This window comes from Barbus barbus, assembly GCF_936440315.1.
Source record: "Barbus barbus genome assembly, chromosome: 9".
Classification (NCBI taxonomy): domain Eukaryota; kingdom Metazoa; phylum Chordata; class Actinopteri; order Cypriniformes; family Cyprinidae; genus Barbus; species Barbus barbus.
In genome coordinates, this window is record NC_136737.1 from 9,403,861 (window position 1) to 9,425,725 (window position 21,865).

The following is a 21,865-nucleotide window of genomic DNA, read 5'->3' on the forward strand; positions in this document are numbered from 1 at the left end:
TGCAGGTGACTGTGATTCTCTGACAGGTGACATCTGGTCAAAATATAAAAAATATCAATAGCACACTCAATGGCTGAAATCTATAAATTATTGTTGTAACAAACGTAACTTCTTAAGTTTTAGATTTTAATCACATTAAAACTGTAGAATTATATATATATATATATATACATATACATATATATAAAATAAAAACATTTGTGTTGGGTGAGACTATATAAAGATGCCAAAATATACTAACAGACAAATCTGACCATGCTATAAAGAAAAGACAAAGTAGGAGACAGTAATCATTTATTTCTAACAAAAAACATCTAATTTCAATAACTCAAAAAAGTTAAATGGTACCGAATGGTGCCAAACAGGTCAGAATAAACAATAAGCCTAACAAGTAGCCTGTTCCAGACATTTTTTGTTTGGAAGCATCAACAAATTTTGCAGTAGGACTTTGATCTGACTTTGAAGTGTGTGTGCGTGTGTGTGTGTGTGTGTGTGTGTGCGTGTGTGTGTGTGCATGTGTGTGTGTGCATGTGTGTGTGTGCATGTGTGTGTGTGTGTGCAGTGGCTGACTGGCACAAAAATAAACTCAGTCAATAGCTGATTCAATGCTTTGGTTTTGTATGTGTGAGTGACTGCTTTTATTCGACAAAATAAAAAATAAAAACCCTGCTGTGTTATAGGCTCATTCAATGCTTTGTATATGGGTGTGTGTGGTTGTGTGAGTGAATGTTTGCCACATTGAGAATGTTCTATAGGTTCACCCCTTCACGTAGATGTATGTATGATCTGCATTGTGTTAAATTTATTGATTTTTATTGGAGAAATAATAAAAGAAAATGCTCTGAATTTTAGCATTTCCCATTCATTATGGATGCCCATTTTTGAACCCATATTGAAGTTTTTTTTTTTTTCAATCACTTAACTTTGTTGAATCAAGTCCATGTGTGTGTGTGTGTGTGCGTGTGTGTGTGTGTGTGTGTGTGTGTGTACAGATGGCAAACTATAAAAGTAGCCAAGTCTTGTACTGCTCAGATTAAGGAAACTATTTTAAAAAATGATTTGGACCAAATTTGTCCTGAAGAATGTTTGATGGTTAAACAAATATAATTTTTATTTCATTTAAAATTCACAATATGGTATAAAGCACAGATTAAGTTAATGTGGTCAGTCCATCATTTGTGAGGAAACAGAGAGTTTGATCATTGTTCTGTGGTGAAATGTGTGTAAACTAACTCCTATAAACTAATTCCTGTAAGAAACACAAACACTAAGAAATGTGCTGGAGATTCATCATGATAATTATAAGCAATGCACCTGAGAATCATTAGCAAACAAATGTGCGAACTGAATACTGAGTCAGTGTTGCACTGAATTATTTTTGTATTGTATTGTAATGGAGGAGTCTCTGGGTCTTTTATTCTTTTAGGACTTTTATTATGAAATTTTAGAATAGCACATTAATCAAAATTTTAATACCAGCAAACAGTCATTAAACAAGTGAACTGAAGAAACCATAAAACATGTTCAACATCAGAGAACAGTTAGCACAGGAAGTATGATATATTTGGAATGAAATAACAGCATATACTGCATACTATTTCACAAACTCTTACCGCCATTTGTCCAATCTGTTTGTGGAGTGAATGAGGAGTCTCATATCCATTAGTCTGAGCTAAAATGATACATATCAAAATATGTATTTTCTCTAAAATATTGTTGATTCACAAAAAGACACATTGTTTTTGCAGATGGTTAAGCTTTAAGTGCACCTACCTGCCTCTTTGTGTTCCCTGCACACACAAAGCATCCAAATTAAAATCATATACAACAGAGATGCAGCAGCAGCTGAGATCAGCACTATCAGAGATTCACTGAGTAATGGAGGAGGTGAAGGAGGTTGTGCTGCAGCAATGGCTAAAGAGAGATAGTCATTAGTGCGAGTGAATGTTTCAGACACCTGGAAAACAAGATTAATAGCAGCTAATTTAAATCCTCTAAACAATTTCAATAGTACATTATCACTCTATTAGACGTAAAGACAACATAAATACATGTTTATAACTCACCTGCCAGAGAACACAAACTCAAAGAGAACCAAAGAAGCGTGTGTAACATTATCTCCAATAACTTGAGATAAAATCACAAAAATATCTGTAAATAATCGGAGGCAAAGAAACTCTTCAGTCTGGGAGAATAATCTTGTGTGTGCCACAGTTTGTCAGCATGACCGTGAACGTCAATATGCTTCACACTCTAACTAGTCACATGATACAGAATATGAAACCTAACATTATATGAAAGCTATGTAATGATTATCATGGCAACTATAGTTTACACCAAAATAGTTACTATGCATATGGGATCTTTCAATATGTTATGAGATTTCTCCAGTTGTTGCTAATGCCAATGTCCTGAAGTTTTACCAGTTATATTTTAAACAATATTTAATAACTATGGCATAAAAATATGTTCACTTTATTGATGTTTTTATGGCACCTGACCAACGTTTGTACATGTGTTGATGTGATCATGTATAGCACTATTTCATTAATTCTTGATTAATCTCTGAGACTTGCCATTTCACATTGCCTAAACATTTGTCACTTTAACAACTCTCTACAGAAATATATATGACTGTCATTTCCAGCAGACACAACCACGTCAAAATTATTTTTTTGTAAAGAAATTTTAAAATTAGCGATGGAATCAATCGTAATGGGGCATTGATATATAGCCTAGTCTTGACATGCATGGTACTGTATGTTCTGCAGTATAGCTTATTGAATGTTTGACATTTTATCTCTCTCTCTATTTTTCTTCTCACTTCTCATTTCACACAAGAAGCAACATCCTGTAGAGCAATTCTATTTCTGGTCTCCCAGCTTTCAAAACCAGGACTAGCAGAACTTAGCTAGCTTGTTAAAAAGCATCTGATTCATCAGTAATGGACAGATGTTGACCTCACAACAGCAACCACAAACAGAGCAAAGACAAATTAGAACAACGTTTTCTGTGGTCTGAGATAAAACACACTAATACTATAACAAAACTGTGCAAACTATTTCTGAGGTTTTTAGTAGTTATAGCCCTGTTTCACAGACTAAAATAGTAGTTTGAATAAATCAGCATCTTCAGCAAACTGAAACTGAGCGCTGGTCTTCTGATGCAGAAGAGCTCCCCCTAGTGACTAAACATGAAAACATATTTAAGCATAGCTATATTTCATGCATGCTGGTTTAACTGGGCCCAGAAAGCTGATTAGAGGTGATTATATAGGCCAATATTAAATCAGTACAAAAGTGATATTTGCATCAACTTTCAGTATTAAAAATACAAAATATATGCATATATTTAAAGTGCTGTACTGTGTAAAGTACAATTACATAATTAAAAGACGCCATCAACTTTTACCAGTTAACCAAAACCCTACTCTATAGTAGTCTCCATGGATGCCTTGTTTCAGACAAATGTACTCTCCAGATCAGGGCCTGTCCAGATTCTACTGGTGCTCTCCGATGCTAAAACACTTGTTTTTCAGTTGATCTCAACTTCACTTTAGAAAATCAAGTTTTTTTTTTTTTTTTTTTTTTTACAATATTATAGAATATGAAATAATGCATGGAATTAGCAAATAAATGACCTTCTTGCTCTTTTATAGTGCACAAATTGACCACTAGATGACATCCAAACTCCATTTGCTAATTTGAAAACTTAACACATTGTAACTTGTAACTACTGGCCTAATATGGTCTATTTTAAATGAAGACAAGGTTTTACTTTATGTTGATGGTGATTCTAAGGGCCCGGTGTCAGAGAGGACACCCGAGGGGGTAACCTGATTTCTAACAAGGGGGACACCCACATATTTACTCGGGGCCCCCCTTAGTAAAAAAAGCTATTTTTACAGAGGGAAGCCCGAGTAAATATGCTGTTCAAGGGGCCCACAAACCATAGCGGTGTCCCTGAGTAGAGTATCAAAACCCTACTCTATAGTAGAGTATTAGCAGACTTGTATGATTAGGGTTAGAATAAGTTGACATATATTTGCAAAGTTACTTAAAGTAAGTAGAATGTCTGTTAGGAGACAATCACAATAAAGAGTGAGCAGATATTAATCAAACAGTCTAGTAATACTCTAATGAGAGTTATATGACATGTAGGTGCAAGTTATGTGGAAGAATGACAATAAAGTTGAGTTGAGTTGAATTGAGTTACTTATTGTCAACAGAATGCTCAAAAGGGACCATCAAAATAAAGTGTTACCAAATACTCTTAGGAGAATATTGTTGAAGGGAAAGCAACTATCAATAAGTGGCATTAAAACAAAGTCATATAAGCTTAAGTTTATTGTAAAGTAAATGTACTGTAAAAGTCACAAAGTAGCAGGTCTTAAAGAAAAGGCATCTAATGTCACTGATGTCATTGATGTTATATGTTCGGTCACTAGGGGGAGCTGCAGTTGTGTCATCTGCTTTAGCTGATTATACTGATAGAGAGTTGTGTAGAGTATGTGCGATCTTGTCTTGATTCTGTTAGCAGGTCTACATTTATTTTCTGAAGATGATGTCGAATTACACCAATGACCCTTTACACTTTAAAATGGTATGACGTAACACATCCTCCTTCACAGAAATCACGTGACTTGGATGGTTTGAGAAGAGCTCATGAAAACTACCTGGTCACAGCTGCCTTTCAGTTTGGATGCTGCCAAGCGCGACATTATGAGGAACCATTCTTTCCTTTTTTGGGTTTTATTACTTGTGGACGGTGAGTCACATTTATTTCATTCATTCAACACTTTTGATTTACTATGTATACTAAATCGGAAACATAAAATTCGTATTTGCTGTTATTCTCTATGATCTTATTCTCTACAAATTACACTATGAATAAAGACAGAGGACATGCATCTTAAGTGTATTTTGGAGTTTAGTTGTGCACGCGCGTGGTTTGTAGTGAACACTAGAGGTCGCTTGTATTAATAGTCTATTAATATTGTTATAACATCAGTGATTTTCGTGAAAACTGATAGTAACACAAATGCATTGATTGCTTGTTTTTGTATATCAATATGAAAAACACTGGTCTTTAGTTAGGTTTTCTGAGTAGTAGTTGTTTGTTGTTGTCGGTTTGGGTGCGGCACAGAATAGACAAACAGATCACATTAATAACTCCACTCATATTTATCATTTACTTGTCTTTTTTCCCCCTTTTTAAATTTGTTATTGTTTGTGGGCGATGAGTGATGTTCCATTGTGTTGTTTCGACACAAGCCTACCGGAAATAGAAAAAAAAGCAGTAAACCACCATCACTTCTATAAAGATTGATGTTTTAACAACAATGAATCAGTTTTACTTGTTCAGAATAATAATGCCACCCCACCCCACCTTTTTATTCGATATATTTTATTCAGGCCCTAATCAAATATGAAACATTTTAATGAAAAACAGAAAATAATATTTGAAACCAACCCATACTGAATAAATAAACAACTCAGTCTGTCAGTTGAGTCAAATATTGCCTCTACCCTGCCCTATTTTGTAAGTCGATGTGTGTTCAGTAAAGTACAATGTTTGCAGAGTCCTGCTCTGGTATTTAACATCCATTAACATGTTTGCAAATCCACTTATGAGCCAGTGGTGAAATTGTACATTTGTACCTCAATTTTGTTGTTTTGTCCTGTAAATCCTGTTTATTTACACAACTTCCACTGTCACCTCAGGAGGATGCTGGATACATGTATTGTACACTATGAATATTATTGGCTCTCTGACAAATTGTCAGTTACAGTATGCTCTAATTTGTAAGTCATGGATAAAAGTGTCTAGTAAATTAATAAATGCAATGTAAACGCATGATGAAGAAATGAGTAACAAGAAATCAACAATCACAAGAACTTGATTAATGAAGAATATTTTAGATCATTTTGTATTTATTCACATCAATTTGTATATATTCTAGAATGCTAAGGGTGATATTTCATGCTGGTTCTTTGGATTGATTGATTTCCATGCAGTATATTTTTAAACTGTGCTATTTAATTGAACATTACTAATGTCTATGCATGTATTAATTTATTTAAGAATGTTTTTATTTGCAAAAACAAGTACAACAGGTCTGTACACGTGCAATTGGGAAAAATGTCACATCCAGTAACATTTAAACCACTTTTTCTTTAACACAGCATGTTTATTAATTTCAGTGTCATGATGTGATCCCATTCTTCACTTATATTACAAAGCAGTACCCTATATGTATACATGACTATAAAAATGGCACTACCATAATAACAGGACTGTTTGGGTGAATTCACAGTAACATTTGTTGAACTGTAAAATAATAGCTTTATTAAGATAATTTACCATAAGTATATTTTACTGCAGAAGTACAATACATTCCAGTATTACCACATATAGTACAACACTTTTTACCACAATATTTTCAATAACTTAACAAATTTTCTTTGTTAGTGAATATACAGTATGTTTCAGTAAGAGGAAAAAGTTACTGTAAACATATACTTTTAATTGTAAATATGTGTTACTATAAAAATAATCTCTGTTTCTTTTTGTTCTGCAGGTGTGTTTGCCATTGATGAAGTGTCAGTGTCATTGATGGTGAGAGATTCTGTCACTCTACACACTGATGTCACAGAAATACAGAGAAATGAGAAGGTGCTGTGGAATATTCAAGGCGAACACAGATTCTTAGCTGTAATTAATAAAGAAGACAATGAAATCTCAGTACCTGGAAATAATGATGAGAGATTCAAAGGCAGACTGGAGCTGGATCATCAGACTGGATCTCTGACCATCACAAACACCAGAACCACAGACTCTAGAGTTTATGAACTACAGATCAGCAGCAGCAATGACATCAAACACAAGAGATTCAATGTTGCTGTCCACAGTAAGTAATTTAGTCTAATAATTATTAACTGTCTGGGGATGTTCTGGAAAAATCACATAGTTACTTTTATGAATAACCATTATTTACTATATGAAATATTTTCTAAGCTTTTTTGTTATTTCTTCAAACAATGAAAAAATAAAAACACAATAAGTCATATGGTGTCTTGCACTACATTTCTTGAAAATTTGGATGAAAATTTGAACATTTAGAAATTTGGATGACATTTATTCCCACATACCCAAATTTGAATCTGTATTTGAATAGCTGAAATGCATTTGCAGTTTTAATTTATGTTTTAAGGGATACAGGAGCTATAAATGAGAAACAGGTATACAAATACAGATTCAGTGGTAGTTTAACTTGAATTTGACAAGATCTGACAATGGTGTTCTCCAGCATGCTCCAAATAGCATCTTGAGCTTCAATGACCATCTGAACAAAGAGTCATGATGATTTGATTAGTGATCTTAGAAATACTGCAGAATATAAAAGATTTTTCATTCATTTTACAAATTTTAGTGTTTTACAATAAAAAAATAAAAAAAATAAAATAAAAAACTTTCTTTACTATACATGTATATTTAAAAAAGTGTTTTGTGAAAATTACATGAAGGGCGTTACGAGGTTAATCTTCATTTTAAGCGGGTTCTATTTGTTCTCCTCATGTGTTTGTTGTTGAGACAGATGATGTGGAGTCAGTATCAGTGATGGAGGGGGATTCTGTCACTTTACACACTGGTGTTACTGAAGTAAAGGGAGATGATCAGATACTGTGGAAGTTTGGAGATCAAGGCACCATCGTTTCTGACTTAACCCGTTAACAGTCGCCCCCACTAGTTGAGCTCAGATGCAAAACTGACATACACAAACAGAAAAGGTCACAGTTCATTAACTATTTGGACTACAGGCATAACCAAAGTCTCTTTAGAAAGATTATAGTTGTGAGTTTGTCATTAAAGTTTAAGAACCTGCTATGTCAATATTGACAAGTAGTGATAAATACTTAAGTATTCTTGAAAGTAATGATCAATTTATTTACATAAAAGATACATAAGAAAAAAAATGCATGTAACTGTGCCAGAGCTACTCACAAAGCAATGAAATTGAAACTACTGATCAAGTCAAATTAAAATCTGAAGTTGGAGCCTCTAAAAATGAGGTTCGTGTAAGCTTTTCTCCTTAAAGTATGTAATAATTAAAAAGGACATTTAGAGACTTACCTCTGAGACTATGAGATAAAATGACAATTAGTAATTAATATGAGTTGAAACACAATATAAAATAATTTACAACTAATCACAATGGTTGAATTTGTAATTTATAAACACTGAAAGTCGCAGTTTGTTTAAATCAGACATGCTTTGAAGGCACAATGGCACATATCAAGTTACAAACATGACTGGAGGTTTATGGTGGCAAAGTTTTATCTCATCATTCCTGATTTTCTATTGTCAGTTAATGCTTAACAGTCTGAATGTTTATATCTGTGTTTCGATGGTATTTTTTTACCATCGGTTTTGTAACTGGTATTTTATTACCAACTCTTCACACGTTCACACTTTTTCCCTAAAATGGTATTCAGTTGATTGCCTCACACTGTTATCTCCGTCTCTGCTGCTCACATTTAAATGTCTCCACTGCTCGCATCTCTTTACTCTATCTCATATTCTGCAATATACTGGTAATCAACGTACACTGCCTTTAGTTGCCAGACATTTACACCTGTAACCTGTGGTTCATAGAGCATTCTTCCTCAAGTGGTTAATTTTTGTCTGCAGTCTGCATACAGATAGATCTTTGCCGCTGTATCAAACTTAATGTATAAGACACAGGCCATATGTGCTAAACAATAAAGATTATGGCAGAAAAGACATTTTGCTGGCTGATAGCAGGTGTATATAAAATATGTAGCATAGCATTCGTATAGCACATGTCACGCTTCTCTTAAATAACGTCTAACATATTTATGGCACTCTTTAAGCAATCTCACATTCAGGTCTGGTTCCAATCTAGCACAATGAGTGTTTATATATAACACTCTCTTTATAATATACAATTAATTCCTGATGTATAAAATAAAGTTCTGCCTTACAGTCATTTCAGTAATTAATTCAATTAGCAAAATAGAATATGAAAGCTGTTACATATTGACTTAAAAATTACTAGGTGTAATGTGTGTATTTGATGTTAAAATACTATAGTGTATGTTAAACCTCATACTCCAGTTTAAAATGCACAAACACACAAATAATCCATTTGTAGACTGATTTCATAAACATCTAAGACTGTGACAAATTAAAACTTTGATCTGTTTCTTTGAACATTGCTCCTGGCTGACTTGGCAACATTGGCTAAACCAATGGGGTGAGTTTTTGGTGGGAATACCTGTTGGGGAAGATCGAGAGGGCAAGACAGATAGTGGCAGACATGGAAAGTGTTCAGGAAACCTGTTTGAATACCGTCATTATTTTCGCAATTCTGAAATTACACAACACAACTTTGCTAATGATACAAACATCAAGATTCCTACAATCTATCATGCTTGAAAACCTACAAAAAAGTTTGTTTGTGCTTTACAAATAATCCCTATAATCTCTGTAAGGGTCTATTTGTTTGCTGCATCTTTCTTCACTTTGTATATATATATATATATATATATATATATATATATATATATATATATTAAGCGTTACACTGCCTGTGTGCAGTGAAGACTATAGGTTGAGGATATTTGTGCTTCACAACAGCCTGTGGTGCTGTTATGTTTTGAATCACCGACCAATCAGCGCTGCAAAGAGATTGCAGGGAGCGGGTTTAAACTGTTCGTAAGACTTCAACAAACATGTTAATTAGCGTTTTACTACCGAAAATCACCTCGGAGCTAGTAATTTACTGGACAATTGTTAATAATTATAATGATCTCTGGATAAATTATATGCAAACGAAACAGAATTCAGTGATATTACTCTTAAATTGCCACTATTTGGACCAAAATATTTTATTTATTTTGTAATCTGGGTTATTGCCATGAAAAAATAACCCAATATCTTAATGACGGAATGTCTCAGCCATCCACACTGCACAAAACAGTTCAGAAGTTCCCGTTTCAATGTTGCATGTTTGGATGTAGAATCCTGATAGGAATCAAAAGTGTGTTGTCTCTGTAATATCACGATCGCAAATATCGAAGCTTGAGACTTTAAACTTTCAAAAGACATATTGTTAGTCAGAATTAATTAAAACTTTATTGATAAAAGTGTACAGTGACTGTAAACTAACAAACCTTGGAACCGGTGATGGTCCTAAGCAAGTTAATGGATTAAACAGAATCACTGATGCCAGATGGAGACGCATATTTTATCTGAATAACAAAACTGGAGACCTCACCATCAGAAACTTTAACACCGAACACACAGGAGATTACAAAATGGAGATGGAGAACCGAAGTATGATTTTACGCAGGACATTCCGTATTGCTTTTAGTGGTGAGTGGATCACATTTTCTCTGATTCAGCTGTATAATTAGACTATATTATTATCAGCAATAAAATGAATGAATGAATATAGCTGCACATTTAAATCTTGCCCTTTATAGCGCCAAAACCCCGTCACTCAAGATGTGAGAAAGGCTCATTAGTAATGGACAATGACTTACTATGTGGATGCACAAGAGTGCTCTCTTCCCGATCGCGGGGACTTTTATTTTGGCGGAATGCAGCGCATTCAGTGGAGTGCGTCACAGTGCACAGTGCGCCTACTTATTTCGTTATGGCATTAGCCGTTACCTGTCTCCAGTGATGACTTGTGAGATTCCGTGGCAGACAGCTATATGATCATCTTTATGTTCCTTTGAGTGTTTTAAGTGGTGTGCGTCCAGAGAGAAAGTGAGTTTTTGTAGATTTCACCATTATTCGAACCGAGTTGATTTCTGTTTACTGAATAGAGGAGTTAAAAGAGTGATGCATACGAAGTGGATGCTAATGTGAAGTATAGCAGTATTTGAGACCACATCCAATGTAAAGTGTGATAACCTTTATACTGTTTAAGCCGTTTATGTTTCATAATGCCTTATTTGTTGTATTCAATGCTATATTGTGTTGATGTATGGGGGAAGCCAATAGTCTCTTAATACTTGAAATTATGTTATAAATGTAAGCATACTGATGTTTTGTAGTATGATAAGAAGCATTGCATGTTAGAAACAGTCTTTATTTGTTTGTTGCAGACCACACACATACACACAGTTAAGTGGATGCTGACCCTTCTAGGGACATAAAGAACAAGACAATACTGCTCTGCACCAGTACTCACGCTCATCTCCTATATGCAAACAAAGATCATAGAATAATGCACCTCTCTACAACCTGGCTCCCCCCCCATTGCATATGTTTATATCAATAAACAGTTGAACTCATTCTCTTCTCTGCTCTGGTGTTCTAACCGGCACACCCGGACCAACTCCACCTCCTTAGCTCCGACTAGCACCTTACAGTCCTTAACTCCTCAGCTACATTTGGTCCTTCGAGCCGGATTCGTAGCTGTTCCGGGAACATGCAGCAGGGTGGAGAAACATCGTGTGATCCATCAACTCGACCTAAGCGGCAGCGGAGACCACCGCAGTACCTTGATGACTACGAGTTTGGTCCAGTGAGACAAAGGGCACATGTCTCACCTCACACAAGTTCATTACAGTATATGCATGGGGAAGAGGGGTTGAGCTCCTGTTTGGAGAGAGCAGCTATGATGACGCCAGCAGAAAGTGCACATACTTCAAGGCATCCTCGTCAGGTGCAGTGGGATTCAGATATTAGTGAGCACGCCGAAGTGTACTCTCCCAGCTATGATGTACATTCAACTGGCCTACGTGCAGAGAGGATGGACACTTCTACACCCTATGCAGAGGGCAGGAATGAGCGGTATGTGATGTATGGAGAGGATACATCATCTCACAGATCCACTGAGAATGTGCAGAGCAGTCCTTCACAGCTTTGGAGTGTGGAGAGGGAAATTCGTTCTCTTGCAGCCTCAGTGAAGACACTGGAAAGGGCACAACAAGAACCGTGGCCAGTACCACCCCCTCCTATGCTTGATGACTTCCCAGCCCGGAGGAAAGAAGATGAGTATGATGACGAGTTACCACCTCCACCATGGCCCTCTAATGAACCAGTGTCAATGCAGCCAGAGGGTGAGGGGAGACAGATGGTCACCATAATAGATAGGATGATGAATCAGCTCCAACTAATGAGAGATAGTGCTGTGTTAAGCTCAGCAACTAAAGGTCGTCTGTCCTCAACCCTGGAGGGACCACCCGTTAGGAAGATTCACGATACTCCAACTCAGCAGTCGCAATATTACCCACCATTCACCGGCTGTCCTTCTGGCATGGACTGGGCTGAATCTGGGCCTTCATTCAAACGCTTACCAGGGCCGCAAATGAGTCAGCGTACCTCCTTCCGAGACTTACCGTATCAGCCTTCGTCAGCTGCTGTGGAGGAGAAGGAATACCGTGGGCCAGCGCCAAAAATCCCCCTCTTCGTTCAGAGGGACCCCATGGAATTTTCCCGTCTGAAGCTTGCCCTAACAAATCTGCTGCCAAGGGATGCCACTGAGCTCTTCAAATATCAGGTTCTCGTGGATCATCTGAGGTTGGAGGAGGCTTGCCTTATAGCTGACTCATACATCAATTCGCCTGGGCCATACTCAGACACAATGGCAGCATTGAATGAGAAGTTTGGGCAGCCACATCAGGTCGCCTTAAAGAGGATCGCTGTTGTTCTGGACGCCCCAGAGATAAAGCGGGGAGATACAGCAGCCTTTGAGAGGTTCGCTTTACATGTTCAGTCACTAGTGGGCATGTTGAAGACCTTGGGCACTGATGGAGAAGTCGAGCTAAGATGTGGCTCACATGTTGCACGGCTGCTCACTAAACTTCCACCTGAGCTGAGGGCGAATTTCCGCCGCCAAATGTTTCATCGACCAGGCTTTACTCATACCCTGCTGGACTTGGCAGAGTGGCTACAGTATGAGTCGTGGTGTCAAGGTTACGACATCCCATCCAACACCCGAACACAGGGGTCATTAGGCCACAAAGCAGATAAGCGACACAGTAGATCAGGGGCTACCGTGCTACATGGAGCAGAGAGCACTGCTGGGAATAAGGCTGTCAAACAAGAAGGTCAAAGCCCCTCAGAGTCCAAAAGAAGAGGCAAGATTAAGCCGTACTGTCCATATTGTGAAAGCTCTGAACACTTTCTGAACATGTGCCCAGCCATTCAGAGACTTTCAAGGGAGGAAGTCATTGATTGGGTCAAGGTAAATAAGAGATGCTGGAGATGTGGGAGGTCCCACCAAGCGGCACAGTGCGACCTCAAAAGACTCTGCAACCTGTGCCAAGGAAAGCACTTGAGAGCCCTCCATAACGTGAACACCCGTCCAGTTGCAGAGCCACCCAAAGAAGGGAGTTGTCTGGTGAACACTAGTAATGAGGTTCTTTACCTGGACCATCCATCAGCTTCCACCCGTGTCCTGTTAAAGGTTGTGAGAGTGCTTCTTCGGAATAATGACCGCACTCTTGACACCTATGCAGTATTGGACGATGGATCGGAACGCACTATGCTCCTTCCAGAAGCTGTTGACCAACTTGGATTGCAAGGTAGACAGGAGGATCTTGTCCTTCGCACCATACGGCAAGATGTCCAAACGTTGAAGGGATCATCTGTCTCCTTCTGCATAACACCTCTTGCATATCCCAAAAGAAGCTTTCGGATTACAGAGGCATTCACCTCACAGCGTCTCAGCCTGGCGGACCACTCATATCCCATCTCCATGTTAAAGAGGAAGTATAAGCATCTCACAGGCCTCCCTATCAAACCATTCGAGCAGGTTAAGCCACTTGTTTTGATAGGCGCAGATCACCCACATCTGCTTACCCCTATCGAGCCAGTGAGATTGGGCCCACCAGGAGGGCCGGCAGCGATCCGTACAAGACTAGGCTGGACACTTCAGGGGCCTGCTCACCTCATCCAATGGACGGCATGCAGACAACAGTGTCTCCTTACCAGTGTTTCACCACAGACCACGGAGTTGATGAGGAATGTTGAGAAGCTTTGGCAGGTAGATGTGCTGCCATTCCAGAGTGACAAGTCGGTAGTAAGATCGAAGCAAGACAAGGAGGCAGTGGAACTCCTGGAGGCGAAGACAAGGAGAGTGGACGTTGCGGGTATTCTCAGGTATGCTACTCCACTGCTATGGAAACAGGATAGGCCTCTGTTCCAGGCATCCAAAGAGGCCGTGCTGCCGAGCTTGAGGAGTACAGAGAAGCGATTGGCTAAGGACCCTCAGCGAACGGAAGCTTACTGTGAGGCAATCCATCAGCTGGTACAATCAGGAGCGGTCAAGAAACTGGGCCTTGATGAGATCTCAATGACCGGTGAATCGTGGTACATACCTCATCACCTAGTCAGCCATAATGGGAAGAATCGGCTCGTCTTTAATTGTTCCTACCAATTTCGTGGGCTGAACCTGAATGATGCCCTTCTTCCAGGACCGACCTTAGGTGCATCTCTTCTTGGTGTCCTGTTGCGCTTTAGGCAACAAGCAGTAGCAATCTGCGGGGATATCAGGGGAATGTTCCATCAAGTCCAGCTTCTGCCAGAAGACCGGCCACTTCTCCGGTTTATATGGAGAGAGATGAAACGTGAGGTTCCCCCAGATATCTTCGAGTGGCAGGTCCTGCCCTTCGGCACCACCTGCTCACCTTGTTGTGCTATCTTTGCTCTTCAACGGCATGTCAGAGATCACAGCGTTCCCGAGGATGGTGTCAGAAACTCAGTTGAACACTGCTTCTACGTTGATAATTGCCTGCAGAGCTTGCCGACTGCAGCTGAAGCCACAAGGTTGGTAGACAATCTCAGGGAGATTCTGGCATCGGGTGGGTTTGAGATCCGCCAGTGGGCATGTAATATCCCAACTGTCATCGCACATCTACCAAAGGAAGCAAGGTCGGACAGTATGGAGCGCTGGCTCTCACACGATGACACTGGTCTGACCGAGTCAACTCTTGGTCTGAGTTGGCATTGGGAATCGGACATCTTGGGGTACAAGAGTCGCCCGCTGGACTATGGCACACTGACCATGCGCAATGTGTATAAAGTTCTAGCTCGTCAGTACGATCCCCTAGGGTTCATATTACCGTACACCACCCGAGCCAAGTTACTTGTCCAAAGCATGTGGGATAAGCACCGTCACTGGGATGACCCACTCCTTCCTCAGGAGCTCCAGCAGGCTTGGGGAGAATGGGAAGGCGAGCTCCACCTGTTGCCTCGTATAACCCTACCTCGAGCTTATGTTCCAGCTCATGTGGATCAAACTGCTGTCTCTCGACAGATTCACATATTCAGTGACGCTTCGGAGAAAGCCTATGGCTCAGTTTCTTACCTGCGTACCGAGGACGCTCAGGGTCAAGTCTTCCTGTCATTCCTGGCAGCGAGATCAAGAGTCGCTCCCCGGCGGCGACTCTCAGTTCCACGTCTAGAGCTCTGCGGTGCCCTAACGGCAGCCCAGTTGGCAAAGGTGTTGAAGAATGAGCTGACCTTGAAGATTGACCAGATTATCCTTTGGAGCGATTCCACCACAGTGCTCACCTGGCTACAGTCAGAATCGTGCCGTTTTAAAGTATTTGTGGGTACCCGTGTAGCCGAAATCCAAGAGCTCACAAACCCAGATGCTTGGCGTTACGTGGATTCCTCACTGAATCCCGCTGATGATGTCACACGGGGTAAGACTTTAGCGGAGCTTGCCTTGCCTAATCACTGGAGCCTTGGGCCCTCGTTCCTCCTGAAGGGACCCGACCACTGGCCACCTCAACCCCCGAAGCTGCTTGATCCAGATTCGTCAGAGTGCAGAAAGTCAGTCTTCTGCGGTATAGTAACTAACCTGGCCTGGCCATGTTCTCTGCAAGGTGACCAACACACTTGGAAGGATCTGGTTGAGGATGTGGTGCTTGAGCTTCATGGGGCGGCTGGACAGGGTAACCCTGTTACTGCTTCGGATTACCAACAAGCAGAAATGATGATCTACAAGAAAATCCAGCACGATTGTTTCCCAGAAGAACTGCACCACCTCAAGGAGGGTAAGCCAGTACCTAATAGCAGTCGCCTACTTACCTTGTCCCCAGAGTTAGACCCTAAGGAGGTGGTCATACGCGTTGGTGGTAGATTGCGGCGGGCTGAAGCTCTCGATCCTGCGTTCAAACACCCGATCATCCTGGATCCTAAACATCCAGCCACCAAGCTCCTTATACAGGAGTATGACGCTCGTCTTTGCCATCCTGGACCTGAACGGGTATACGCAGAAATGCACTGTACCTTCTGGATCCTACGTGGGAGAGAGGCGATTTGTCACATACAACATCTCTGTAGGGAGTGTAGAAGATGGAAGGCTAAGCCATCGGTGCCCAAGATGTCAGACTTACCCGTGGCCCGTCTGCGTCTTCATAAACCGGCCTTCTACTCCACAGGTGTAGACTGTTTTGGGCCTTTCCAGGTAAAGTTGGGACGCCGCTCTGAGAAGAGATGGGGCATTATTTACAAATGCCTCACCACACGAGCGGTGCACCTGGACCTGCCACACAGCTTGGATTCAGACTCCTTTCTAATGAGCCTCAGGAGATTTATTGCCCGTAGAGGTACACCAGCTGAACTCTACTCGGACCAGGGCACTAATTTCAAGGGAGCAGAGAAGGAGCTGCGTGAAACATTTGCTGGTCTATCCTCAGAGCTTCAGCAACTTCTAGCGAAGCAGAAGATTGCCTTCCACTTCAACCCTCCAGCAGCTCCCCATTTCGGTGGAGCATGGGAGCGAGAGATAAGATCGGTCAAATCTGCATTGTATACAGTAATAGGAGCTCAGCCGATCTCCGACGAAGTACTCTGTACTGTCTTGCTGGAAGTTGAGGCAATACTGAACACAAAGCCGTTGGGATATACCACATCCAATATTGCAGATCTGGATGCAATCACTCCGAACATCCTCTTGATGGGGCGGCTGGATGGTGCTTTACCTCAGGTGGTATACAACAAGAGTGAAGGCCTGAGCAGGAAAAGATGGAAGCACTGTCAGGTTCTGGCAGACCACTTCTGGTCTAGGTTTATAAGGTACTATCTGCCAACCTTACAGCATCGGCAAAAGTGGCATACCACCAAAGTGGATCTTGTAGTCGACTCTGTTGTTCTGTTGATGGATCCGCAACTTCCTAGAGCTCTTTGGCCAGTCGGCAGAGTGACTAAGGTCCATCAGAGTGCTGACGGTCGTGTGAGGTCAGCAGATGTCCAGATAAAGGGCAAAGTCTACACCAGACCAGTTGCCCGTCTCATCATCCTCCCAGCTATCCCAGATTCAGATGGGGAAACGGATTCCATCGCTGAGCGTACAGAGGAAACTGAGTAGTGAGCCTTTCACAGGAACAAATTGCATACAATTTGGGGGCGGCTGTGTGAGAAAGGCTCATTAGTAATGGACAATGACTTACTATGTGGATGCACAAGAGTGCTCTCTTCCCGATCGCGGGGACTTTTATTTTGGCGGAATGCAGCGCATTCAGTGGAGTGCGTCACAGTGCTGCGCCTACTTATTTCGTTATGGCATTAGCCGTTACCTGTCTCCAGTGATGACTTGTGAGATTCCGTGGCAGACAGCTATATGATCATCTTTATGTTCCTTTGAGTGTTTTAAGTGGTGTGCGTCCAGAGAGAAAGTGAGTTTTTGTAGATTTCACCATTATTCGAACCGAGTTGATTTCTGTTTACTGAATAGAGGAGTTAAAAGAGTGATGCATACGAAGTGGATGCTAATGTGAAGTATAGCAGTATTTGAGACCACATCCAATGTAAAGTGTGATAACCTTTATACTGTTTAAGCCGTTTATGTTTCATAATGCCTTATTTGTTGTATTCAATGCTATATTGTGTTGATGTATGGGGGAAGCCAATAGTCTCTTAATACTTGAAATTATGTTATAAATGTAAGCATACTGATGTTTTGTAGTATGATAAGAAGCATTGCATGTTAGAAACAGTCTTTATTTGTTTGTTGCAGACCACACACATACACACAGTTAAGTGGATGCTGACCCTTCTAGGGACATAAAGAACAAGACAATACTGCTCTGCACCAGTACTCACGCTCATCTCCTATATGCAAACAAAGATCATAGAATAATGCACCTCTCTACAACCTGGCTCCCCCCCCATTGCATATGCTTATATCAATAAACAGTTGAACTCATTCTCTTCTCTGCTCTGGTGTTCTAACCGGCACACCCGGACCAACTCCACCTCCTTAGCTCCGACTAGCACCTTACAGTCCTTAACTCCTCAGCTACACAAGATTCATCACATCTCACCAACATAAAAGATGGTAAATTGATTGACAAGTCTGTTAAACTGACCCAATTAGGGTTGCGTAAGGCTATGGAAAAATGAGTTGATGACTGCGCTACACATTATTTTAGTGTGATACTCTGAGTTTGAACATATTAAAATAATATGATTAAAGATAAAAGCGAAGAAAAAAAGCAGCTTGGGCAGGTTTTTTTTTTTTTTTTAAAGCAGCCCACATTTTGTCAACCCGCCCAATGCGTTATTCTCCGGTCCAAGTCGATCAAAACAAGCTCAACCCGCCCAATCTGGCAACACTGGTGTCGCCCGATGTTGACGTGACGTGCGTGCGTCCGCGTTCCCAACCCAGAACCGCTGGGTTATGATCAAGACCAATTTTCAAACCAAAATTGGGTTAAAACAACCCAACGTCCTGCCCAACGACCTCAACCAGCATTTGGGTTGAAAAAATAACCCAGCGTTTTTAGAGTATATATATATATATATATATATATATATCTATATATATATATATATATATATATAGTTTCACCACTCATTATCAGAGGGTGTTTGTTAATGTACTAGTAGTGACATAAAGTAAACACAGGTCACAATTTTGCAGCATGCCTTTATTTAACAAAAACATATGCTCCTTTAAGACAGACAGTTCAGCTGAGTGAGCACTCTTGATTCTTTGTCAGCTTGTCTCGTTTGCCTTCTCTGTCTTCTGCGGCTGTCTGTCTGTCTATCTGCCCATGCGAAAAAAGCATCTAAAGATATACACAGTCGATCAAATGTAAAAAAAAAATTACAAAGTATTTCTTGATTAATAATAAAATAATATTTTTTTCACAAACTTGAGACCCTACTTTGGTATTCATTCTCTGAACCTAAACAATTAATTGTGTGATTAAAAAAAGTATTCATATCTTTTAGTAACCCGTATGCTCTTTGCATGTTTTTGTTTGCTGTGACAGATGAAATGAAGACAGAATCAGTGAAGGAGGGGAAATCTATCACTCTACATACTGGTGTTGTTGAAATACGGGGATATGATCTGATATTATGGAAGTTTGAAGACTATATCATGGCTAGGATCGATAGAACAGCCAATCGGTTCTCATTATATGACAGTGCTCATGGGAACTTCAAAGACAGACTGGAGCTGCATCAGACTGGATCTCTTACCATCAGTGACACCAGAACCACAGACTCTGGAGATTATCATCTAAACATGAGCAGCAGCACACATACTGTTCAAAGGACATTCAGTGTTACGGTCAGAGGTGAGCTACAATCTTTTAGTATACTATTTAGATCTGTGCTCAGTCAACAATGAAGATAGGAAATAAACACTATCTAATTGATGAAGAGACATCAGACAAATAATGCCAGCACATTCTCAAAGAAGAATGCAGACCTTTACTCAGGTTACATAGTACCGATGTTTCTAGTGTTTGTTACAGATCAGACACATTCACATTAATGACTGTCTCTTTTTATCATTAGAGGTACAGATCTTCGCTCAGGTAATGTAGTGCTGATGTTTGTTCAGATACACATTCACACTAATGACTGTCTCTCTTTATCATTATGTATTCTCTCTTCAGGTGCTGCATCAGGGATATGTGGTGCCGGTGTTGGTCTGGTGGTTTGGGCTGTAACTGCTTTTTTTCTGCAAGATTTGTAAACAACCAAGGCAAAGGCGTAAGTACTGCATACGAATGATACAACAACATATTTTTTTAATCCTTAAATGAAGTGAAAAACTGTGGTCAAGTTTTGGTTTGATCTCACCTGCATTTCATAGACTGTTGACTGATTCTCAATGAAAATAATCTAACAGTATATTAATATATTATTTAAAGGTACTTTTATCTATTCAAGGATTTACTCTCTGCCATAATAATGTCAGGCCTTTGAGTTATCACTTAAAAGTGATAGTTATATCTAGATATTTTCACAGTGCCACACAATCTTTTAAGGGTGTAGGCTAGTAAATATGCAGAGAAATGCATTAAATGTGCTTTCAATATATACAACTATATGAATGCATAGACATACAGTATCTGCTTACATGCAAATATATTAACAACAGCTACTTTTAAAAAAAATCTAAGTTCATACGATTGCTGGAAATCCTTGCAATGCGTGATTTTTAATTTTATATTTTATATAAAATATTTTTTTAAAATAAAAAAACTAAAATATTTATTTTATTTATAAAAGTATTTTATTACCCAGGTTATGTAGGATGTCTAGACAGGTGATACATTTTGAAAGTGAAAGTGAAGTGACCGAGTGTGGCGGCCCATACTCAGAATTTGTGTCCTGCATTTAACCCATCCAAGTGCACACACACAGTAGTGAACATACACCCAGAGCAGTGTGCAGCCATATTGCTGCGGCACCCGAGGAGCAGTTGGGGGTTCGGTGCCTTGCTCAGTTGTGGTATACAGACAGGTATTGAGGGTAGAAGTTATTCACTCCTCCCATCGTCAATTCCTGCCGGACCTGAGATTCAAATCCATGACCTTCAGGTCACAAGTCCAAGTCTCTATCCATTAGGCCACAACTGCCCCTGGTTCAAAATTTTGAATCAGAAATGTGTTTTGCTTTAATTTGCCACCCTTCTGTAGAATGACATCACAAAACATAATATGTTTTTTCGTACAACAATATAATCTGATTTAATGTGATGAAGAAGTATATTTGTCTTCATAAATAGTGATTTACCAGAGCTGGAAGGTGCTGGAAAAGTTTGAAAATGGCATTAATCTATTGCCATTTACTTTACACTAAAAACAAATCGACTTGTTTTCCACAGTGTCTAAAAGTTAAACTGGGATAGGCTAATTAAAAAATAAAATAAACTAAAATGATTGAAAATCACCTAAATGAAAATGAAACATACAAAGATATATGAATATTATGTTTGTATGTTTTACTTATTTTGCAATAACTTTCCTTATTCTTTGATTTTGTTTGGCTGCAGAATCTGATGTTTCCCAACTGCTGAAACAGAATTGAAATCAACCATCTGTGCTGCTGAGCTTAGTAATTGTATCTTAATGATTGTGTTTTCAATCTGTGTTTAATGTAAATTTTGTGCCTTGAATGTAAATGTAAAAAAAAAGACCATCTGCTGACTATTTGCTTTAGAGTGGCTGATGCTGCTTAAACATTTGTTTGAGCATTCACAAATAATGTAAAAATTCAAACCCTTGAAATAAGCTATAGATGTGAAAACAACCTGATACATATATTGCTGTACTGTCTGGAAAAAAACAAACAAACTGCCATCTAGTGGAGTACTGTTGACTAATGGTTTGATTCTGCAAAATATTAGAAAAATGTAAAAATCCATTCAGTTCTTTTTTTTGAATATGCATGTACTTGAATGAGTGAAATAAAAATACATATTAAAATTGCTTCAGTTGTATAATTGATTTATAAAATACATGTGTCATATTTATGTTAAGGTCAATCCACTAATAATTGATTATTCAATATATATATATATATATATATATATATATATACAAGCAGGGCCTATTGTCCCTAGTTTTTACTG

General features: G+C 39.4%; 1 protein-coding gene and 1 long non-coding RNA gene across 2 annotated transcripts; one reads left to right on the forward strand and one right to left on the reverse strand.

Annotated features, from left to right (window-relative positions):
- Positions 1-1,604: 1,604 nt before the first annotated feature.
- LOC306875233 lies at positions 1,605-2,218 on the reverse strand. Its single transcript, XR_013784724.1, has 3 exons — positions 2,067-2,218; positions 1,774-1,914; positions 1,605-1,672 (listed from the first exon to the last, which is right to left on the reverse strand). It is a non-coding gene; the product is annotated as an uncharacterized lncRNA (long non-coding RNA).
- Positions 2,219-4,483: 2,265 nt separating this feature from the next.
- Positions 4,484-21,722, forward strand: LOC306875086 (uncharacterized protein). Its single transcript, XM_079425486.1, has 5 exons — positions 4,484-4,767; positions 6,581-6,910; positions 19,269-19,577; positions 19,902-19,998; positions 21,287-21,722. Exons 1-4 carry the CDS (start codon positions 4,665-4,667, stop codon positions 19,979-19,981), a joined length of 822 nt encoding a protein of 273 aa, XP_079281612.1. The 5' UTR covers positions 4,484-4,664; the 3' UTR covers positions 19,982-19,998; positions 21,287-21,722.
- Positions 21,723-21,865: the final 143 nt, after the last annotated feature.

What these genes read in the sequence shown, in the direction of transcription:
- LOC306875086 (XM_079425486.1), top strand. Translation starts at nt 4,665, where the DNA reads ATGAAAACTACCTGGTCACAGCTGCCTTTCAGTTTGGATGCTGCCAAG. An exon ending in GGTTTTATTACTTGTGGACG is followed by an intron (nt 4,768 to 6,580) that starts GTGAGTCACATT and finishes TTTGTTCTGCAG; the next exon opens with GTGTGTTTGCCATTGATGAA. An exon ending in ATTCAATGTTGCTGTCCACA is followed by an intron (nt 6,911 to 19,268) that starts GTAAGTAATTTA and finishes TTGCTGTGACAG; the next exon opens with ATGAAATGAAGACAGAATCA.